General features: G+C 40.5%; 1 protein-coding gene across 3 annotated transcripts; it reads left to right on the forward strand.

Annotated features, from left to right (window-relative positions):
- The first annotated feature begins 1,195 nt into the window (after positions 1 to 1,195).
- On the forward strand, positions 1,196 to 20,682 carry mvb12ba (multivesicular body subunit 12Ba). Of its 3 annotated transcripts, none has more exons than XM_011482031.4 (10): positions 1,196 to 1,460; positions 5,818 to 5,943; positions 6,519 to 6,626; positions 6,706 to 6,802; positions 6,975 to 7,104; positions 9,357 to 9,497; positions 11,608 to 11,702; positions 15,161 to 15,216; positions 16,361 to 16,420; positions 18,686 to 20,682. In XM_011482031.4, exons 2-10 carry the CDS (start codon positions 5,833 to 5,835, stop codon positions 18,770 to 18,772), a joined length of 885 nt encoding a protein of 294 aa, XP_011480333.1. In that variant the 5' UTR covers positions 1,196 to 1,460; positions 5,818 to 5,832; the 3' UTR covers positions 18,773 to 20,682. The 3 variants fall into 3 exon arrangements, with proteins under 3 accessions (XP_011480333.1, XP_020563513.1, XP_020563512.1); XM_020707854.3 differs by having other exon boundaries at positions 1,219 to 1,427; XM_020707853.3 differs by lacking the exon at positions 1,196 to 1,460 and adding an exon at positions 1,730 to 1,862.
- The last annotated feature ends 2,821 nt before the right edge of the window (positions 20,683 to 23,503 follow it).

A 23,503-nucleotide genomic window follows, 5' to 3' on the forward strand; every position in this document is an offset into this window, starting at 1 on the left:
GAACACTGAATTATATGCACCTTTATTCCTTACTAGTATTTCAGCGTTTACAAAATGTTGTGCACACATCCAAATGCACTTCACACTAGAAAGTGAAAAAATAAAGAAAAGTTAAAAAAGAGAGAGAGATGCCAGAGCAAGATAAAATTATGCTTTTGCAAGTTCAAAGTATCATCACATGAAATAGAAATGTGGCTGCAAAATCGTGCGATCATGAGTAAAAAGAATTATCGCAGCAAAAATTTGCAAGAACCTTTTCTATTTACATGGATATTTTTGAGATCTTCAAAGTTCTTCCATCTTTCCATTACACTTGTGGAACCTGTCAACAGATTTCCATCTCTCTCTTTAAAGACCCACTCTGGTGAAATTCTTATTTTTTGCCACAAGAACATGTTTTTGACATGTTCATGTTCTCATTTTTCTGATGATAGAGGACATCCATAATGAAAATTCAGCTTAAAATGGCATTTCTGAGTGTTTATTTATTCAAATTGTTTGGAATCAGGAGCAGTTTGAAGAAGACCACCCTCTACCACTACCCTTTTTCTTTTTATGTATCTTTGCCTGTGTGTCCTTCCATATACATAAATACTTACATTTTTTTGACTTGTAGTTGTTTTATTTTTTTATTCCTGTAGTTATTTGTGGATTTTTGTGGCCCATCACATTTAGGGGGCAGTCACTGTATTTAGGGGGGCATTGCCCCCCACTGCCTGTGCCTTTATCCAATCTTACAGTAAAAAAATTGGATCTACTGGTATTTGTCTGGATATATATATACACAAACATAAAAGTATATTTATGTAACCACATTGCAAACATTACCTAACAGAACTTTTTCGTCTGCTCCTGATTCACAACAATTTGAATAAAGAAATACAAAAAAATGCAGTTTTGAGCTAAATGTTCTCTATACATTTCCTCAATCATCAGAGAAATGTTAAAAGAACACGTTAAAACCAAACACAATTATCATTGGCTTGAACCTTTTCAGCCCCACAGTATGGTTTGCTTTGAGGATGCAAAAATGCTTTCTCCACAATCCGCTTTAATGATGAAACCACGTGGTAAAATGAGTTTTAAAGCATCCCTATTCTGCGCTGTGTTTTGTTCCTGAATTTCTTTTTCCTCATTTGTCTGCGTCCCCCTTATAAACCATAGAACAAATGAATCGGAGCCTGTAAAGTGGAAGGTTTTCTGCGAGGCGTCCACTGAAGAGCATCGTAGCAGTCGGTGGGAGGGGGCGGAGCTATCTGCGGTCAGCAGCGGATCTCGCTGTGGGCCCTCGCTCTGGGTTTAGCTACACGAAACCGGAAACACACCATGTAAATATTAACACTTCAGCTAAAGTTCAGGATCACTCTGTTGGTTTCAGGGCGGCAACATGTTTTGAAAACCAGCCAAAGCACGCGGGGAAACTCGAGGTGAGCGGTCCGTTCTGCGTATTGCCTCGCGGGGTAAGTACTAGCTCCTCAGCTTCAGCTTGTAAGCTAACTGTGCTTGCTAACAGATATTCTGCGTCTCCAAACTAATGTTGCGGTTTTTTTTGACACGGAGGTGTTTTGTAAAGACGGAACGTGGTTTAAAAAGACTTCAGGTACCCGGGCTGCTCACTGCCTGCCGTGAACTGTTAGGCGGTGCTTGTCTAATTCTGATCCACCCGTTAGCTTTAGCTTTATGTCGCATAGCGAGGAGCAGCCTGGACCATCACTGTACTACGAGGCGAGAAAGAAGATATGAAACCTTATGAGTTAATGGCGGATCGGTTACAAAACACTGGTTTGAAAGGAGAGAGAATCGACGGGGAAGAGGTCAAATGTGATACAGCCAGTAACCACAACAAGTGAATGGGGTTTGCGGTAGGTGTCAATGGTAGTAACCCCCTGGCTTCGTTCTTCTTCTTCGTTTTCTTTAAATCTTTGTGGGACGTTTTTCTCTTAAGCTTTGCATATTTTACCGATGCTTGCTTTCACATGTGTTTATAGTAGGATTCTTGGTGTGGCTCAGCTCAGTTTCAAACCATCGCATGCTTTCACTTTTAGTTTTGTATTTAAATCTGTTTAATTTATTGTCATATCATGTTAAATGGGATCCGGGTTATATAATTCGTCCCGTTCTTAATCTCACTTAAAACAATTTAAAATCTGGGCCAGTTTCACATTTATGTTGGAAATATCATATAATGTGAAATTAAAAAAGAAAACAAAATCAAAAAAGTAAATCACGTACATTTTAGGAGATGTGGGGTAACGTTTTGGTTTATATTTGTATTTCAAGCAATAATAACAGAAAAAAGACAATTAAAAATGCAACCATATATAATTATGATAATAATAAACTTTTTTTGAATAGCACCTATCAAGATAAAAATCACACAGTGCTTCATAATAAAAGACGATAAAAACACAGTAAATTATTGTAAAACACAGAAAATAAAAAAGGATTAAGAAAAATGTATTTAAAAAAAATCAAACCTATTGAGATATTAGGTCATAAATTGATTGGGAAATCAAATTAAAGATCACATTATAATAAATACTCTAAATTATAATTGGACATATTTCCACATACAGTCGACATACAGAACACAATGAATCAACAACATGTGACGGTTGTCAAATAGAGTTTGATTATTATTTTGAGTGTGGGAGGAAGCACATTTATATAAATCCCACCAGCCCTGTTATGTTTCTCTTCTCTAAAGTTGCCACAATCCTGTTCTTAACATATATTTTTAAGGCTACTAAAAATTTTATAGTCAAAGTGGAAATTATGTCCGAAAACGAGATGCTTGTTGATTAAAAAATTGTATTTTTTCCTTTTTTTCCACATCATTCCAGTAAACATGGTTGCGTATCACGTCAGTCAAATGTGAAGCTTTGGGTGTATTTCCATCCAGTGAGAACTATGGATGTGTTATCCCTTAGTCTTACCTGCTCTTACCGACTGGATACCGGCAGTCTACGGGTGAAAAATGGGCAAACCTGTTCAGGACAGCCAAGTGGTCTTTACAAGATTGAAGATCCCTAAGATAAATTTCAATGATATTCAAAAACTTGTACATGAAAAAAATGTATTTACCAGTGTCAGCATGGGACGGAGATTTAACATTTACCCACCTGATAAAAAAAAAAAAAAAAAGAGAGAGAACATGAGGGGTTGATTCTTCACTTTACCTCCCAAAAGATCTCTGAGGAAAACAAGAAGGTCTCTCATCTGTTTGGCCAACTCAAATGTTCCACCATCTCCCGTTACACACAAACTGCCACAAAAAGCACCAGTTCAGATCAAAAATTCAATCCAGTGTGCGATCTTAAAATGTTATGAATGTTTCAGATGCTCCTGTTCTGTTTTTACTGTCTGACCTGTAAACACAGGTTTTACTTGTCATAAGGAACTTCAAATGCCTTTAGAAAAAGGAGAAATAATTTTTAAAAGAAAATTATTTATTTGAATCTCTAATGGCTAAATTCTAAAGAGGTAAATTGGTGGCATAATGTTTGTTTGTAAAAATAAAAAAAATGTGCATGAAAAAGATAAATTGGAACATCTACGTTTTGTAGATGTTGACATGTTAAACAAATAATTTTTTTATCATAATGAAAACTACAGCTTGACTTGTTTATCTTGTTTTCATATTTTACTTCAGTATCTTTTGAAACTGGTATTGTTCTTTCAGTTTTTTACTTTCACATTCAAGATTAGTCTCAGAATTAGGATTGATCAAAGACGATGTAAGAGTATCACATATCCATGTTGTTCCAAAGCCCACTGATCAAAAGTACTTAATGCTCCACTCAGTCTTTAATTTGCGATTTGAAAGCCCAAACAGCTTCTAGTTTTCTCCCAGTGAAAACAAATACTGCAGCATGTCTGATTCTTTTAGTGGTCTTGTCACAGTGGACAACTTCAGGGCATTTCGAGAAGCTAAACCTAGAGTTTGGGTGTTGCGCTTCATGTGAAATGATCCATCTGAGGAGACAGATTGATAGAAACCTTTATTTCACCAGTCAAAACAAGAATAAAAAAAATTATTTACAATGTTGGCCTGGAAAAGCTAAAAACACTGAAGGAGGAGCAGAGGTGTTGTCTGTAACTACGACAATGTTTTTCTTAGCCATTTCCCATTTATATGACACATGGTTTGTACCAGTGCAACCCTAAGTTGCTCTTTTTTTAAGTACGTGTGACTTCAGTGTCTATAGTTATAATGACAATGGTTACCCAGATGTATCTTAGTTTTGCTTCTTAGTTACTTCACTGTTCATGTGCTGAAAGCATAAAGCTGTGAATCACCTGATAGACATTTCACTGAAGATGCACTCAGACAAGCAGACTACTGCATAGCTGAAGCCAAGTGGTGTATAACCAAAAATTCACACTGTTCTTCAGTTTGAACCTTTTGGTTACTTTCTTTAATGCTCCACCTCTCCTGTGTGCACGCGAGGTACACAACGGCACGTGATACCTGAACGCAAATACCACCGCCACCACCCTGGTACCTCAGTGTAGCGTTTGACTGGTGAATCATTGTGACATGAAACGATTTTTGACAGGATCCAAACAGAACCTGGAGGGTAAACCTGCTGGACTTACAGCTGCAACAGAAAGTTTGATAAAAAGTGTTGATCTGGAGATGGTGGTTAGACACTGATGCTACGATGCTATGCTAATGAGTTTTTCCATGCGTCACCAGTATGTGATCACAAAGTGGTTTAAGGTCAGACTATATATTTACCGTCTGGACTTTAAGACGTGGCGGATAAATACAACAAAATGAAGTCACAGGACATTAAAAAAACTGTATTTCCTGAGTATAAAAAGAGACACGAATCCACTGTGAATGGAAATGTCTGACATTACAGAGCCAGTGATGTGCTTAAAGAGACTGTCAGACAGCCACTGTAGATGCCTTCATCTCTACTGTCAATGATATAATGACAAGAATCCAAAACATTGTCTGGCTGTTTTTGGGTCATGACTTCATTTAACAATAAATTACCTGGAGGCAGAATTAAGAACGTGCATTTTCTGTCTATCTGTGTGCCCCCCCCCCCCCCTTTTTGTTTTAAATTATAAATATGGCCTTGTTTTCCAAGAATTTTTCACTTTGAATTTACAATCAGATTACATTCAAGATGTAACCTTGCCATTTATGAAATTACTTTTATGCAAGTTCATTAAAAAAATGTAGAAAATCTTTTGTGATTCACACTACATGTGACTGACTGACACGGCTCTCTTCATGGGGAAAGGGATGCAGGGGGGCTTTTTTTTAGCACAATGATGTACTGCTGTGCTAAAGAAAACAGAAAATACATATTTGAGTTTAAACTGTGTTACATGTAAGTTTACTTCTTCAGGGGCTTCACCTGAAGAGCTTTGGAAGTTGTGTAGTAGATAAGCGGTCGCAGGAAAACGGTGTTGGGGAAATCATAGCTGTCAACAGTAATAGAGTAGAAGTTAAGGACTAAATCCCTCTTCTTTCTGCTGTCAAAACAGCTGAAATAATGCCCCAGATATCTGGAAAATGCATATTAAGGGCCCTAATTTTTAAAATGAAGCCCCATGAGGCTTCAGAGCCTTTGGTTGCAGACCCCCGTACTAACAACTCCTTATTATTCTTGTCCATTTCCGATTAAAATCCACTCTAATGGGGGGCACAGCCCTTTGGTTGACAAATGTGACTGATCATGTCATGTCAAGTCTTCGTTTTTTTTTAATGTGTCATGTTGCCTTTATTGGACTTTTTTGTAATGGTTGATCTACCTGTTGTTCTCTTTTCTAATAGATGTTTTGTGTTCCATGTTGTAGAGAGCTGTTACAAAGATGCCTGAAGTACGGGATCTGACTGAAGCTTTGCCAGAGATGCCAATGGACCCAATCACTGGGGTTGGAGTAGTAGCCTCCAGGAACAGAGCTCCAACTGGATATGATGTAGTAAGTCACAGCACAGACACACACAAAGTGAAAGACCATTTTAAAGTCATGCTGGAAAAATGCATGTAAATACATTTCAATATTACATTTTTTTAATGGCTGGATGCTCAAAATGTTTAAATGATGCCCCTGTAAGATGTAAAGCAAACAACTTTACTGCATAAAACCATTAGAGCGTTTTTCAGGTGGGTAAATTAAGACGGTATTAGAAATCATAAGCCGTCTTCAGCTCTACAGGAACAGAGCTGCTCAATCCGGGTCCTAAAGATCTACCACCAGGCAGGCATATACTGCTCGTTTTCCAGCCCTCCCTGCACCTATTACTGCTGATTAGATGCTGATTGGATCAGGTGTATTCAGTCAATCAGAACATGAAAACACCTGAGCCAGTTTATCAGCATCGAGGAGGAAAAGGAAGAGCTGGAAAACGGGCGCGATGGTCGACCTGGAGGACCAGGATTGATCAACTTCTTTCTGTTAATATAAGGTCAATTAAATGGACTTCTAATGTTTTCACCATTTTTTTTTGGGTAACATCTTAACTCCAAAGTTCATGTCTGTGCTATTTAATCCAGGTATCCACGACGACAGATGGCCTTGATGCAGACCTGTGGAAAGATGGCCTTTTCAAATCTAAAGTGACCCGTTACCTTTGCTTCACCAGAGTTTTTTCCAAAGAAAATGTCCGTTCACTCACCTGGCACATTGACCTGGTCAAAAAATAGATTGTATTGTTAAACTTGATCTTTTTTCCCCCCCTAGAGTCATTTAGGGAATGTATTAGTGGACATGAAGCTCATTGATATAAAGGACACCTTGCCTGTGGGATTCATCCCAATCCAGGAAACGGTGGACACCCGTATGTAATCGGTTCCTGTTGACACCATTACCTGTGGCAAAAAGCTCTAAAACCGCTTAGATTTTCTAACCTTCATAGATGTAGTTTTAAGTGCCATATTATTAATGTGTCTGGTGATTGCTAAAGGAGCAGACTGTGCTGTGGGTAAGGATTTGTTTTCCCCGTCCCTCAGAGGAGCAAGCCTTCAGGAAGAGGCGACTCTGCATCAAGTTCATTCCAAGGGACTCCACAGAGGCAGCGATTTGTGACATCCGGATCCTCGGGCGCACCAAGCAGGCACCTCCTCAGTATACGTTCATTGGGTAAGCAGTTTTAAAGCACTTAAATAAGGATCATTTATCCTTTAACGCCAAAGCTGTAGCTCCAGGATTGACCGTAATGTCTTGACAGTTTATGCAATTAACGTAATTCCAACAGATTCTGAAGCGGAGAAAAGCGGGCTTGATATGCAACAGGTTACAGAAGTGAGGTGTTCACACAATCAGCAAAAATCAGCTGATTGTGACGCTTTAGAATCCATTAGAATTATGTTATTTGCGTAAACGTTACAAGAGTTATGATAGTTCAAAGAGTGTTATTCCATGTTGCCACCAACAGGTCAGGCATTATAGGGTTAAAGACTAAGAAATGCAGGAGTTATTTGGGTCTGTAATATTAAACACTTAGGGCGAATCCGAAATGCCTCCCTTCCCCTACAGCTTCTCCTTGCCCCTACATTTATCCCTCCAAGTGGAGAGATATGGAAAGCATAATGTATTTAAATGTGGACATTACTGCCTCTCAATGAGGTATTAATGGTCATCTACGTTAGCGCGTAGCTGCCAGCGCTCGGAAAATACAAAACATCTGTTTTATAATTTTATAAAGTCCTGCTTAAACTAAAAGGCTTTACTTGTACTTAAATGTAAACTTCTGTGCGTCAGAGCACACCCACGTGAAGAAATGCGATTCTCTTCGGCAGCACAGCGCGACACTATAAACCTGCTGGTGGAGGGATAGCCATCCCTAAGTCGCTACAGATGTAGGGGTGTGACGATAACCATATCACCGCATCGCCGGTAATGAGATGATCACCACGGTGATGACTCGTCACTGCGCGTTCCTCTTTTTTTTTTTTTGAAAAGCTTTGCATATGGTGGGGGATTTGAACTATAATGAACACAATCATCTTTGCTAATAATTTACTTTTTCGGCGAGTCCTGTGTTCAAACTTCAAGGGCTTCTATGGGAATTTCCTTTGTATTCATTTCCATTACAAGCTGCGTGCGTCCTTGCTGCTTCATCACTGTGGTGATCAAAAATCCCACACCGTCACAGCTCTATACAGATCCTCCTAAAAAAACAAACTTTTGGACATCACTACGGATTGAAATACCCCTACAATCAGAGCAATAGGGAGGAGATGTAGGGGCAGGGAACCAGTTGGCATACGGCCTTAGAATAAGTCCCATCAGCAGATGAATGAACTATGTGATTGACAGGAAGTGTCACTGTTGGCATGGTAACATGGTGGTTTGTTTGTTTATAGCCATTCTGGTTTCTCTTGTTTACATTCCTCCCACCTCAAACACAAGTGACAGGGGAATGGACAGAAAAGGCTTCACAGCTTCACATCCTCAGCTTACTCTCTGCATGGAGCAAAACCAAAACCTCAAAGGGACCAAACCACTTGAAAAAAACTTTTAAAAAAAAATAGGTTTTATATCTGCTAAAGCACAGATATGCCATGATGTCAGTTTACAATTCGATATCAGTGGGATTCTATTCAATTTCTATTATTTTTCAGGTTGCCATTAAAACCTAGTTTTGTTTGGTTATTTAATAAAGCAATCATGTAACTGCTGATACAAACAGGGAGGAAAATGTTTTCAATTGGTTCCTATGAATCAAAAGTTGGCATTGGGTTTTTGATGAAGTGAATATTGATTCAATTATTTTTTGGTCAGTTCAACATACTTCCTTCTCTCTTGTTCTTCTTCCACTGCTGCATTGGTGAAAGTCTACAGAGGTTTGTTTCTTTGGATAGTTCAGGTTATGTGGGGATCGTAGGATGATGATGAGAAGCTTTGTCTGCTTTAGAACAATATTTCTCTTATAAATGGACTCGAGTTAGCTTCATCTAAGTGTGAATTTGGAGCAAAATTAAGGGAGAATTGATTTAAATCAAGAGAAAACAAGTAACTGTGCAGATCTGAATATAGTAGAACCACAAACCATGTTTACGTACCAGGTATGTAAACATGGTTTGGTGAAGAAAAGAAGATGGGTAATAAATATTTGAGGTCCCAGAAAGATGGTTTTCTTCTCTGTTTCTTCTACATTCCCCTGTCAGAGTTTGTTTGCAGCCCCACAGGGAGCAGCTGGTTCAACAGAAGAGTTTAATCTGTTGATTTAGTCTGCTTCGGTCTTTAGGGGGATGTTTGATTTGCACTCCAGCTCAAGTGAGCTTTCACTCTTTCCAAACGAGGCGAACTATCCGAGGAAACGGCCCAAAGCAGCGGCCTTTGAGGAATGAAGTTTGCATGTTTTCATTCCTTATTGCATCGTTCCACAGGGAGCTTAACAGCATGGGAATCTGGTACCGCATGGGGAATGTCCCTCATGCTCAAGACGCTGCTGTCCCACCACCCACCAACGCCATTCAAAATGTGAACAACTCCACCCCTGCTCCTGTTCCAGCAGCTCCGATACCCAAGTATGTCTCCTGGATTTACACGGCTCTGATGTTCTCACAAACCACAGAAACTTCTGTCCAAAGAGATGTTATTAATGTTTTAACGTTTGGATGTTTTGTGCTTGATTTTTATTTGTTGTTGTTGTTGTAGTATAGACTGTACAACTGAACACAACAGTCTGTAACGTTGGAGATTTATTACATTCTTAAAGACTTACTCAGATGAAAACCATGTTTTTATGTTTTCTTTAGCCTTTTTCCGACGATGGAGGACATGTATAGAGAAAATTAAGCTCAAAATTAAGTATTTTTTTTAATTCAAATCGTTGTGAATTAAGGGCAGACAAAAATGCTTAAAAAACATTGTTACTTAGAAAATAGACTGGATTGACCACAAGTTCCCTGCTCTGCTCCATTCTGATGCATCCACTGTAAACAGTAGATCCATGACCGTCTTTATTTACCTCGTCTGAGCTGGAATCTGGACCAGAACTGTACTTTCGGGTAGCTCCAATATTGATCCATGTTTATGTTGCTCCGCTAATGTTAGGTTGGAGGCTGTAAAAGAGAGAGTGTAAACAGATGGGTGACGGGAAATGGGGGTGGGGTTCCTGTCAGTGTAGAGTCCCGCCCACAATTCAGAGGTGAATTTCGAATGAACTCCTGCCGCTCTGCAGAAACTTTGTCCTAGAAAACGACGCAGGTTTTCTGATTTTTGACTCAAATCTGCATCATCATTAAAAGACCTCTGGGATCAGAGTTGGACTTTAAATGAGTTTGCTGCTTGGTGGGACATTGTTTGCTGAGTTTTCAGAAAACATAATAATGTCACGTCTTTCTTGCTTTAACTGTTTAAGAAGTGCTAATTACAAATGCAGGTAACACGCCTGCTTTCCCCCAGGACTGTGTGTTCAAAAAAAATGCAAATCATTCATTTCATCTTCTGCATTTTTTTTCTCAGGCTGAATTCTTAAAAAAAAAAAGTCCTGGTCTGTTTATTACGACAGAGTTTTAGGGCCAGTTTACAAATAAAAAATGTTTTTTTAATTACGACTTTTAAATATAATTTACGAGGAAAAAATAAGTTTTCCTTTTAGCGGAGCCTAGCTTGAAGATGAAATACGCGGAGCCTTTTGTGAAGCTTTATTTCCGGATATGTTTAAAAAACAAAGAGATTCTGAACCTTTTTGCAACTCAAAGTCAGATTATTGTCAGTGGAGCCGTCTTTCCGGGTTCAGTGTCAGTAAAGCGGAGTTTCATATGTAAAATAAGGAGCTCAGAAAGACATTTGGGTGCAGAGAAATGCTGCAGCCTTTATTCTCCTTTTCATTCACACACCCTAAAGTTCATCTGTCACATTACGTCATGAGCCTGTCATCCGAACACCAATGCGGAAGTAAACAGTGTTACATACGCCCCCTCTTCCAGAGGAAACGTCCCGTTTCAACATAAAACAATAAAGAGGAATGAAATTAGTCTGCTATATTAGCATTAGAACGTTGACAATCCCAAAAAGTGCTGCTCCTCAGACGGAAGCGTCACACAGACGTAGAGATCTGGTCTTTAATGGAGGGATAAAGGATTCAAGTGGACAGCTGCCTGCAGGGAAACCCGATGGTTTTGGACTGCAGAGATCCTGCAAAACCACCCATCGATAAATAAAACATTAATACATCGTAAATCAAACAAATGAGCTTCCAGACATTTGGAACGTTATCAATAAACATTCAGCTCAGCTGTTCAACAAAGTTTAGTCGGTCTGCTCTGCTGCGGCGCGGCGTTCACCTGCTGCTGCACTGTATGCTCACTTCCACTTTAATCTCGCAAATTTATGAGAAAAAAAATTATAATCTCGTAGTTTAATTTTTTTTTTTTTTTTTTTTTGGTGGCCCTAAAACAAAAAAAATGTTTCACTCTCTTCAGCACAAAGGGGTCAAACTTTCCAATTCCTCAACTTTGGATAAAGATAGTATTGTTTTCCTCTAAGTCACCCCTAGTAAAGAATTGAACCAACAGCCTTTAAGTTATCACATTTCATTCTCTGAAACTTCTGTGTCCCTGCTGGGGGATGGCCACTGATGTCCACTTATTACATCTGAAGGTGTTTTGTTGTTTCTTTCTTTGCTTCAAGGCATATCTCCATGACCCTGCCTGCCAGCTTCAGAGGGAAAAACACCACCAGACCGGATTATGAGCACCACAACTCCAACCTTTATGCCATCTCAGGTCAGAGATCTTGTTATAAAGCATTCTAATACTCACACCAAACATGAGTCAGGCGGCAAATTCGCATCTGTTTGGATGCGCGTCAAATCCGCTGATTGACGCTTGTCCATCAAACCTGCTTTGTGTGGGAGGAGCCACCATCAAAATCCTCTTCAGAACTTTATGGAAGCCACAAAAGAAGTTGAGAGATTAGGTTTAATCATTTTGACACGTCTTCATGTCTGGGTTCATGAGATCGCTCAGAGACTCTTCCAGTGCGGTGAGCTTCATCATCTGCTGCAGGAGCTGCATCTGAATGACGACACATTTTAAGTGGGACTTCTGTCTCTGTCATCCAGTTTGGCAACTAATGTCTCACTGCAAATAAGTAAAATTGCCTAAAGTTTAGGAGAAGAATGATTAGTTTCTCCCCTGGTTGGTTTTAGACTCCACCCACTGGTTACATCATCAACACGTCACTACTAGGGGTGTAACGACACACGTAGTTGAACCAAACTGTTTGGTACAGCAGTTTCGGTTCGGTTCACTTCTGTACTGTTTCGGCACGTTTTTTCTTTTTTTTCCCGCATATGCACTGTAACGATCCAGCTGCTTTGTCACTCGTAGCGAGGAAAAGAGAGCCGAGCTGCTGTTTGAGTAGCTGCATTGACTTTCCTTGCCCCGTAATCCACACGCCCTCAAATAGTCTCAGAGAGAGAGTAAACAGAGAAATAGATTGTTCCATCTCCTTTCCAGCATTAAAGCCCATTTATTATGAACACACACGAACAGCGTAACAACATGAACCTCACTTCTCTTCATAGCTCTCTCAGTGATGTCACACTCCCCATGAGTCTTAGTGGCTATAGGCGGGGCTAACCCCCAGGTCGCCACTGTATCAACTTTGCGCCGAGGCGGAAGTAATGTTAGCCATGAGTTTCCTCCGAGATGCTATGAGGTGACGGACAGTAAGCATGTCAACATATGGCTAATGCAGACGTGAGGCCAGAGATGAGGACCCCCCCCCCATCTCCTTACGCTCTCCTGTGTGGGAACACTTTGGCTTTGATCTCAGCATCCATGAAGGGAAAAGACAGTTGGATAAGTCGAATTCTGTGTGTTGACATTGTTGCACAAAGATAGCATTAAGTAACGCGACAGTAACGCATCTAATCTGTTAATGAACTTAAAACGGCATCAACGACTGTAACAATCGGGTCTACAAGAAAAAAAGTTCAAATGTTTTTTTTCAGGCCAGTGTTAAGTATCCAAAGTTTCTGGCTCCTGGCATCTAATAGTTTTTCTTATTTCATTGAGCAGATCACCTACATAGGTTTATTCTATTTATTGTTATGTAAAACCAATAAATGCATTTTGTAAGTAATTTTTTTCTGCCTTTTTTTGTACAAAAGTACTGATAATAAATGGATAAAAACTTTATTAATCTCCCAAGGGAGAAATTCAGGTGTCTTGCAGCAAAACACACACACAAAATAAATAACAATAAGATAATAGTTCATAAAATAGCAGTTCATATCAGGCAGATTTGTTAAACAGCCGTACCAAACCAAAATGTACCAAACCGAGCCCTATGAAATTCTGAACCGAACCGAATTGAGATTTTAGCGTATCGTTACACCCCTAGTCACTACCAAAGCTGAGTTGGTAATTAGTTAACGCGATGCATCTTCTTCACCAAAATTCAGATATTTGAACACTGGATGCTCCACAACACCTAAAACATGTAGCTGCCAACCCAACGCTTAAAAAACGCTCCGCAGGACCTCTGATGGTGACTAGACATTGGCTTAACGTTAGAGGTGCAACGGATCACGGATGATCCTGGCACACGGGTTCCGCAGACCACCCCTTCCTCGTTCGCGCATCAGTGAACTATTGTCTGTTCACATTGTCTGTTCACACCGAACGCAATTCATGCGTCAACCTTATGTACACCATCTTTGTTTTAACATGTCACGGTTGCTGCTTGACGTTGCTTGAGAAATGTGTTAACCTGCCGCTCCCGCCGCTCGTGGGAGGAGCTTCCGTCAAAAGCCTTTCTCGACCTCATCACGGAGGACGCAGGCGATGAGTGATCCGGTTTATTTGATCTTAAAGAAGTGTACTAAAGCGTCGCTGCACGGCTCTATGAAATCCTTCAGAAATCAGTCAGAGACTCTCCCAGTGAGCCGTCCCGCACTGTGGCGGGAGAAAGCCGCTGCTCCGCCTGGAACCAGTTAGTTTAGAGTTTTGGCTTTTGTAGTTCACTGATTCTTGAGCGTCGGGACAAATCATGTCCCACATCAAGCCTTTTTTATGGATTTATCGGCACAGACTACAACAGTCTGACTGAAATGTATTTCTTTTATTTAGTTTTGGAAATTCTGTGAAAGGTTTATGGGTGTAACGGTACACTAAAATCTCAATTCAGTTCAGTATTCAATATTTCATAGGGCTCGTTTTTGGTACATTTTCTGAATTTTATTTGGTACAAAAAAGGCAAAAAAAATGACTTGTCAACTGATTTTATTGGTTTTACATGACAATATATAGAATAGACCTATGTAGGTGATCTGCTTAGTAAAATAGAAATACAATAGAAAAACTATTAGCTGTCAGGAACCAAAAACATTGGATACTTAAATATCCAATGAATACTGGCTTGAAAAAAAAACTAAAATTTTAACTTGCACTTTTTTTTCCATTTAAAATTATTCAAGTTTCATGTTTTGTTTGTCAACATTTTCAGGTGTCCCCTGTGGCATACGCTGTCTTTGTGTAACAATGTCGACCCACCGCATTTGACTTAACCGATTGTCATTTCCCTTCATTGATGCTGACAACAATACAAATATATGTACCGTTACCCCTAGAAAGGCTATGGAACCGCTTAGGAAATGTTATGGAAAACCATTGCTAAAAGAAAGTGTACGAACCCGGAAACAATGTCTAAACACAAGAGTTTAAGAACATAGAGAGAAATGTGGTTATTGATAAATATGGTGAGTAAAAAACAGTGATAAATCTGTAAACACTCGTGAATATAAATTTGAATCATGTGGGGATGGATTTGGGTGTGTTAATAAGAGTTTAACAGAACTAAAAGAGTGTTTATACATGACAAGTCAGTGTTGGATGATTCCATGTGTGTGCGTGTTGTTACATGTGTGTAAATACACACACGGTGTACTCGTTAGAGAAGGAACACTGCCGTCATAGATGGTGGGGGAACTGGGTTTGGTGATATTTGGTCTAGGGGTGAGAATTTCAAATCATGTTTCTTGTCTTTTTTTTGTCCTATCTTTTGTTTTAAGTATATGTCCAAAGTAAAACATCCTCATCATTATAATCATTACCTGGTTGAATTCTCCAAAAAATAAAAAAATCCCCAAAATACCGTGTTGAAAAGTTGAAAAGGTCCCTGCATTTGTATTTATGATGGCCTTCGTTGTAATTTCGTTTTTGTGACTGTCTTGCAGCGATGGATGGAGTTCCCTTCATGATCTCTGAGAAGTTTGCCTGTTCTTCTTCTGATGTAAGTTAGTCTCATCTGTAATGTCTTTTATTTCCTCAAGTCACTCCAAAAAGCGTCAACATGGAGCTCAGAGTTAATGATCCCCACGGCAACATGCAGACAAAAACCACTGAGGTTCCTGATGGAGTGATACTTTGTAAATATATAGCGGTCTAAGCCTCCTGACATGCACAGTAGTCTCTAGAGCAGGCATGTCTAAAGTGCAGCTTAGGCTTAATGCAGTTTAAAGTCCAATTTAAATCCAGCCGGCAGAGAAAGAACCGGCCTTCACTGTTGACAGGAGCAGAAATACACAGAAAAGCTGTTTAATGTTTTACCACAAGATGGCAGCGGCGCTGCAGCCACCAACAACAGGCTCCGTGTCACTGAACATGATCTACAGGCGGCAGAGCGGAAATATCGAGAACTAAGAGAGGATTTGTTTTGGGACAAAATTCAGATTTTTTTCAAGGCTTTGCATGCTGTGTACATTTCAGAGGCTAGCTTCATATGTTTTTCACAGTCAGTTCAACTTCAGAGATCTCTCCACGGTCATGACAGGCTTATAGAAACGGTTCTTTTTCTGTTCAAAAATAATTCCAACCAATGCAAGAAAAATACCAGATAACCACCCAGAAAGTGTTATCTAGAAGGTGTTCCTATAGCATCGGTCCATCTATCCATCTTCTGAACCTGCTGAATGTCTTTCAGGGGCACGGGGGCTTATTCTATTGAAAAAATAATAATTGTGCTATCATGATAAATCAATTTATTAGAAAAGCAAAACTTTCCAATTGGATTTTAAATTAGAAGATAATGAGTGTTTCAGGTGTTTATGGTATCAGGTGTTCTTCTGATCTGGATAAGCATGAATGTTCTCTTCCTCTACATTAAGATAATAACAGGACATCCATATAAAGGAGCTTCTTTCCAAACTGATGGGAGAGACGAACCTAATTTTCTAGAAGAAAGGCTTCTGCCATCCAAGTTAGGTTAGCAGACCCCAACATTTCGAAGCATGACACCAGCCAAGCTAACGAGAACAAAGGAGAAAAACGACACAAGAACACAAACCGTGAACATCGGAGTTTGAGAAATCTGAAGGTGGACTTCCCCAGCTCTGATTGAAAGCGTGCGTTCTGCTCCCCGTTTGTTCTGTGTGCAGCTGCAGCAGGTGGACCTGATGGGCATTACGATCAAGTCTCTGGCTGACATCGAGAAAGAGGTGAGTGAGAAAACCACGTCGACCTCCGGCAGCGTTTCGCACAAAAGGCCTCAAATTCACACGCCACTTAAACAACATTGTTCTGATTTGGATGAGACATGGTCATTTCAGGGAAAGCAGATGGTCTGCGACAAATGTTAAGGTTGTAGACGACTCGGTGAGTCAGAGAAATGTCCTTTTCCATGGGGATGCTGTGGGCAACAGGTAGTAGCAAACACCTAAAACAACAGGCATGGGGGGAGTAAGGAGGAAGGAAGGAAGATCCCCAAAATCTCGGACACTCTCCAAGGCGCCTGATAATGCCGTTCAAATGATAAGTGGGCCTTCATGATACACTTATCACACACGGCAATGGTACGTTCCATCTTCACAAAGTCCTTATAAGGACAAACGCCTCAAGGGAACTGCGAAACACTCCGGTGCTCCCCTTAAGCTGCAGCCGCTCCTCTCTAAGACCCTCGACGGGCCCCGGCAACCCAAAGACCTGCAGCACCCGTGTGACTGAAGAATGGTGGTCACTTTTAGATCCGATTAATCCTGAAAAAGTCTCCATCTCTAAGTTAGACTTCATGTCTTCTACCTACCAGTGAAAAATAGAAATGATCTGTGCTCCACTCACATGACAGCCTCTGTGTAGTGAGAATCTTGGTAAAAATGCAACCAATCAGAAGAGACCTGACAGGATGGATGGATGGATAAAACTTTATTAATCTCCCAAGTGAGAAATTCCGGTGTCCGGCAGCAAGACACACACAAACACACACAGTTAATAACAATAAAATACCAGTTCATATCAGGCAGATTTGTTAAACAGCCTGATAGCTGAGGGGACAAATGAATTCTTAAAGCGCTCCGTCCTGCAGATCAGTGAAAGGAGCCTTTTACTCCATGTGCTCCTCTGTGCAGACATCGTGTTATGCAAAGGGTATCTGGGATTGCCCAGGATGCTTTGCGTTAAAGCCCTCATCCTCTTCTGCAGCACAGAGTCCACCCTCCTCCTGATCACAGATGCACACTTCACACTGTCCCGATAGGAATACTGAAGGGGGTCCGGGGCCTTGATATATGACGCCACACCATTCCGGATCGGAACCGTCTGAAGTATGAGCTGCATGAACCAGGGCAAACATTGTTGACCACTGGGAACACTTGCAAATTAGACTTCAACATGATTAGATCTTTGGGACGAAAAAAAAAATCTTTGGGACGATTCAGCCCTCCAACTGCATGATGAGTCATGTGACCGTCTGTCCACCGCATGGATCCACTGAGTTATACAGTGTACCACCGTTTATCGCAGAAGTTCCACTCGAAAAATAATCCGCAAAGTACGATTACAAATGTTATAAAAGTAAAAAACAACTTACCACACACACTTTTCCCACACAGACATTTTCTCTCTTAGAACAAGTCCAGTATTGTAGGATGATTACGAATGAGGATTTATGAACTGATCGCATGAGACGCGGCACTGAGGAGAGTGAGTGACAGGGTCTGCAGCCAATCAGGATGCAGAGCACAATGCCCCGTTGGAAAAAAAAAAACAAAGCATCCACAATTGCACAAAAAACCCTGTGGAACTTAAATATATTGAAGGAACGCTGTAGTTCACATTTCTGGACTATTATTGTTGCTACAGATCAGACCGTCATGCACTTTTTCAAAACTGATCTTTGAAAAGGTGGATGAGATTCTGCAGGAGTTGTAGGCTCCAAAATTTAGAGATATTTGTTGGGAATCCAGAATTGGCTGAATGGGTGTCCTGTACTTTGTCCACTAGGGTGCACTGTTGTGCTTTGCCAGAAAAAGACCCCAAAGATTGTCCCTGTGAGGGTTAGATGTTTCCTAAAGGACATCATTTTGGGCTGTTCTGACGACGGCATGGAGTTTTATAACACCACTGCTTTTTCTGTGGGTGAAATTTCATAATCATAAAAGGAAATGGTCAAACTCCAAAGCTAATGTTGAACACTGCTTTAGCATGAATTAATGCAGTATGGTTATGTCATCAAACAAATTCAAACAAAAAAGGCTATTTCAACTAATTTAATTTTCAAAAAGGTCCTTTCTTTAATAAACTCTGTAGCTCACTGTTACATTTCTCTGTGATGCGTCTGTCCTATGGCTGTATATAAGGTCTGTATGCATTGACATTGTTTTCTCTGTCTGTCCCCGTGGGATTCACACTTTTGTTGAACATGTTTATAAATAAAGTTACCAAAAAAAAGAAAAGTTTTATGTCCAGTCTTTCCTTTGTGATTCCAGTACGACTACAGCTTCCGTACCGAGCACAGCGCCGCCGCTCGCCTTCCCCCGAGTCCCACACGGACCACCCTGAGCTCAGAGGCTTGAGCCCGCCTCCCGCGGCGTTCCCACCTGAAGACCCGAACCCAACTACTGAGACCCGGCCCACGTCCTGCAGCACAGACACTACAGTTCTCCACCACGATGACAGTGCAGGAGACGAGAAGCCGGCAGGAGCCAGAGCGTCTTTCTGTGGTCTCGCTGTCGTCCTGCTTCTCTATCTGCAAACGGGAAACATTGTAACCAAGAGGGTCGACCTAAAACAATCTCAAGTCATCACTGAGACACGGAGACTTACCCAGTGTTGGCACAAAAGCTTTTAGAGAACCACATTTCATGTTTTTAAGCTTTATAGAGCATAACAGGGAGTGTGTGTGTCAGGAGACACGCTGTCCAACGATCCAAACAACCTCTCCTCTGAGTCTTGGCTGCAGGAAGTCGGCTCAGTTGTTGGAAAAGAGGGAAGAAACCATCAAATCCCGTCTGGGTTTGTTCCTGCTCGTGTTTTTGGCATGTGTCCCTCGTCTTACTGTAGCACACTGGGACCGTTTCAGTTGGTTTTGTTTTTGGGACTGAATGTGCTTCCTGTTGCCGCTGGCCAATCGCAGAACTGCATCTTACACGCCGTTTGTGTTTGAGCCGGCCGCTCCAGTCACCCTCAGAACCACTGCTAGATTTGACACGCAGATTTCCGTGTAGTTTCACACTGTCCACGCTACAATCAGGAGTCTGGGCTGGCTTTTAACCTTAGAGATCTGGTCGAGACTCGAGTGGAGGGAATTCCATTTCCTTCATCTGGGAGAAAAAAAGGGAACCGGGAAACCCAGATGATCCTGTAACAAGAATGTCTCGTTCCCCCGTTGGGCGTTTGATTTTTAGACGGTTCATGTGGACAAACCCAGTCCACACTGGAATTGTCTTAACCTCTTTAAATGGAAAAAAAAAGGACAAATGTGTCTTCTTTGGTTTCTGGGGGTCTGATTTTATAGAAATGATGTAAAAGTCAGTCTTTTTTCTAACGTTACCACTCCCTACTAACTGCCAGCAAAGCCCTGAGTTACAGATGTTTAACTTTTCTGGTTTTTAACCGTAGATCTGTCCTGAAAGATGCGTCCTCTGGTAGTAACTTAAGTGACAACCCATGTGTAAATATATTCACAAAATTCCCAACTTTAATATTTGAAATCCAGATCATTCCCTGGATTTCTGGCACAGAGGTGAGAATTTCTAAAGCACACCTTGTTCATGCTGGGAAGAAGTGCAGACAGGATGGCTCTAACGGGGGTAATGGTTGGAGGAGGGCAGTTTTCCTGGGAAAAGCCACCACAATGACAATGAGGGCTGGAGAAAAAGGGTTTGGGAAAGCTGCTGCCTGGTTGTGTGTTCGTACTTCTGCCATTTTGTTTGCAGTTTTTAACCATCAGGAGACGCGTTTGTCTTCCTGCAGCATCTCCTTCAAGCTGTGGACTTGTCTGTTACCCTCCACGTCAGCAGTGGGAGTGAACGCCGTTTCGGTCCACGCTCAGCTGCTGTCCCTCCTGACAGATTCATGTCAAACTGGAGCCATCAAAAAACCCTCTAAAGTAGTAGTTGTTACTCAGTTCTGTCCAGTGCAGTGATGTTTTCCTGTCCATTCAATGATCACTTTAAGATGCGGCTCCAGCTGGAGCCCTTTGCCTTCATTGGTCTAAATGTCTCTACAGACTGTTACAGAAGCTCTGCAGACATATTTAACATGTGCATTTATTCTTTTTACTCCACGTTTGTCTAATTTATTAGTTCCATGTGGTGACAGTGTTGCTATAAAGCTGTTTTCCTAAATGTTTAGAACTATTTGTTGCACTGCTAACATAAAGTGGGCGGAGTGATGACTGTCATCTGTGCTCAGCTGCATTAGTTCACTTCCTGTTGTCTCGGACTAAACATTTACCAGCAGACTAATAAACACTCCAAACACGTGTTTGTGTACATGTGTGCTGACATGAGGACGTCTACACGGGTTCTTAAATATCAAATCCAAAACCACATTAAAGATGGGGGGTGGGGGTCCATTGACTGTATATGGGAACTGGACTGAGTGAGGGTGGCGCCCCCCAGAGAAAGGGGTTTACTCCTAGCTCAGTTGCCAATTTTTTTACAATACAGGCACTGCCATGTTGGAACCAGGTGAGGTCAGTAAGGAGTGGTGGGTCTGAGTCAACGTTGCTATGGCAACCACTCACTGATGAGGAGCGAGCTTGCTAGAAGGACACACCCCTACCACTTGAAAGTGGGTTCAGGAGAATCTGTCAAATGTTTCTAACATGAGGCCCCATGCTTTTGAATAATGTTGGGGTTCCTACTTATAAAACATATGTAACCCCAATGCTAGCATTACAAAAAAAAGAAATAAGAATTGTTACAGGAAGTAAGTATAGAGACCCATCAGGCCCACTACTCAGTCATTTTAAAATATGTAAATTTAGTGCCCTAGTTGACGACATTCTCAAATGAATGAACAAAGTGCACAAGATATGGGTAACCTTCAATTTACAGGTTAAATTCAATAAAAGACAAATATTAACTTAGAAGGACATAAAGATTCAGAAAACCTAGATTTAGAACAAAGGCATGGAGGTGTCTATTTCAGAATGGAAGAAACTGGACCAATCGCTGCCTTTAAAGGTCTTATTAAAATTGAAATGCTAAGCATATATCAAATATGTATATAGTGTGTAGAATTATTTATCAAGAAAAATACATAGAATTTTAAGTAGATGTTGCCACTGAACTTTGTGTAGGTAAAAAGGTTAAATGAGGGTTTGTGTAGGTAAATGTGTATGTACTTATATGTTTTTTTAATGTAGGCTGGGCTTAATATTTATGCAGAGATCATTTTAATTTTTATTGTTTGATCTACTTTAGTTGATGTAGCAATAGGGGCTGATGATAGAAGTTTTCTTCTTTTCTACTCCTTTTCAACTATTAGAATTTTATTTTGTATTGTATTTATGTGGTATAGTGTTATTAAATGGAAATTAATGTTTAAAAAAACGTGCACAAAAGCAAAAATAGGAAAAAATGAGGATTATCAAGAAAATTAAAAAAAAAAGGTATCAGAGAAAGAATGTTTATTCTGGCCAATAGAATGAGTAACAGCTGATTATTTCTCTATGGAAGTCAATGGGATTTTGTCTCTTTGGAGCCAGCTGATACTTCCTATTGGAACACCAGGGGGGGAGTCACTTATTCCAGGGTACTAAGACAATTAACATTACAATAGCAGTTATGTCCAGTTTCTTACTGACCAAAACCCAGCGAGAGCCACTTATTCTCTTTTAGAAAAATACACTTTATATATATTTATGCAGCTTTGAAGCCTTTAATTCCTAATATCTAACTTTTAAATAGTTTACAATATTTGAATGTAAAAGTGTTATGTTTTTCTATAAATAATAACTTAAACCAATTTACTTTTTACAGAAGCACATACAAGTTCCTTTCAAAGTAAAATGCTCTGTTTCAAATAAGATCCTCCTGCTGCTGCAGATTTACTTGAATTAAAAATGCAAGAAAGCCAATTCAAAAATGGCATTTCCCATCACTATGACAACCAGTTGCTAAGCATAGGTTAGAATATGTGCTTTACTAATTGAAAAGTTATTCCAATTCTTTAAAACCATAAAGCCACAATGAAGGGCTAAAAGAGCAGAATGAGACTCATGTTGCAAACCCCTGTCATATAAAGTCAATGGGAGCGGCCACAGACTGATCACATGGTCAGTAACACTCCAGCTGCTGCCATCATCAGAACATTGACTCGTAATGAGTACAGAGTCCGCTCCACCGTCTGTTGAGAATTCCTAATGAGAACATCCAGGCAGTCGCACAAACATTCACACATTTGTGAATGACAAACCTAAATTTATCCAAACTGCAATTTCCCCTTTGAGATCAAAAGGATTCCTGTGTTAAACTGAAATAAGTGGATGAACACCAACTCCACCTTCATTCTAGAGACTGAAGTGTTTGAATGTCCGGGGCAATTTAGAATCAAGCCTGTTTCTGGACCGTAGGAGGAAGCCGGAGCGCCCAGAGAAAACCCACACATGCACTGGGAGAACATGCAAACTCCACACAGGTACCGGCCGGGATCTGGAACAGGGCCTATCGTTGTGGGGCGAGAGCACTGACCACTGCACCACCGTACAGTCCCCTTCAGAAATGGTTACAAAAAAGCATTGGAGAGCTCTGAAACGTCAAGTCCAGATCTGAATCCCACTGAGCAGCTGCGTGGAGAGATCTCAGAGCAGGAGTTGGGAGAAGAATGACCCGGAGACGTTTGCAAAGTTCAAGTCCAAACTTCCAGTAGAGAGGTAAGAAACTCCTTCGTGGTTACAGGAGGCGATGGAGTTCAGTTAATTTTTGTCCAACTTAGAGTTTAGAGGGAATTTCTGTCAGATTTGACTTTTCAGGTTTTTCCTTATTGTTGTTTGAGTGTAAACAAAAAGAGTAAACACCAAAGCATTTACAACTGGAACCCTGCTCTGAGAGAAGTGTTGCATTTTCTGACAGAATTGCAGGCATGTGGATCTTTTTGGCCACGGCTTCGTGTGTTGATAAGGCTTACAAAACTGTTGGCAAGTACCCACTAGATTTGAGTTCTCTGTTCCTCCCATCATTTCATTTTCTCTCATTCAGAATCTTTTGCTTTTTCTTTCACTTTTTCTCCGTCTTTTTCACTACTGGCTAAAATAAACCATAATTAAAATAAGAGGAGGAATTTTCACACACACCTGA

Source organism: Oryzias latipes, chromosome 12 (genome assembly GCF_053564925.1).
Source record: "Oryzias latipes strain Hd-rR chromosome 12, Olatipes_Hd-rR_3.1".
NCBI lineage: Eukaryota > Metazoa > Chordata > Actinopteri > Beloniformes > Adrianichthyidae > Oryzias > Oryzias latipes.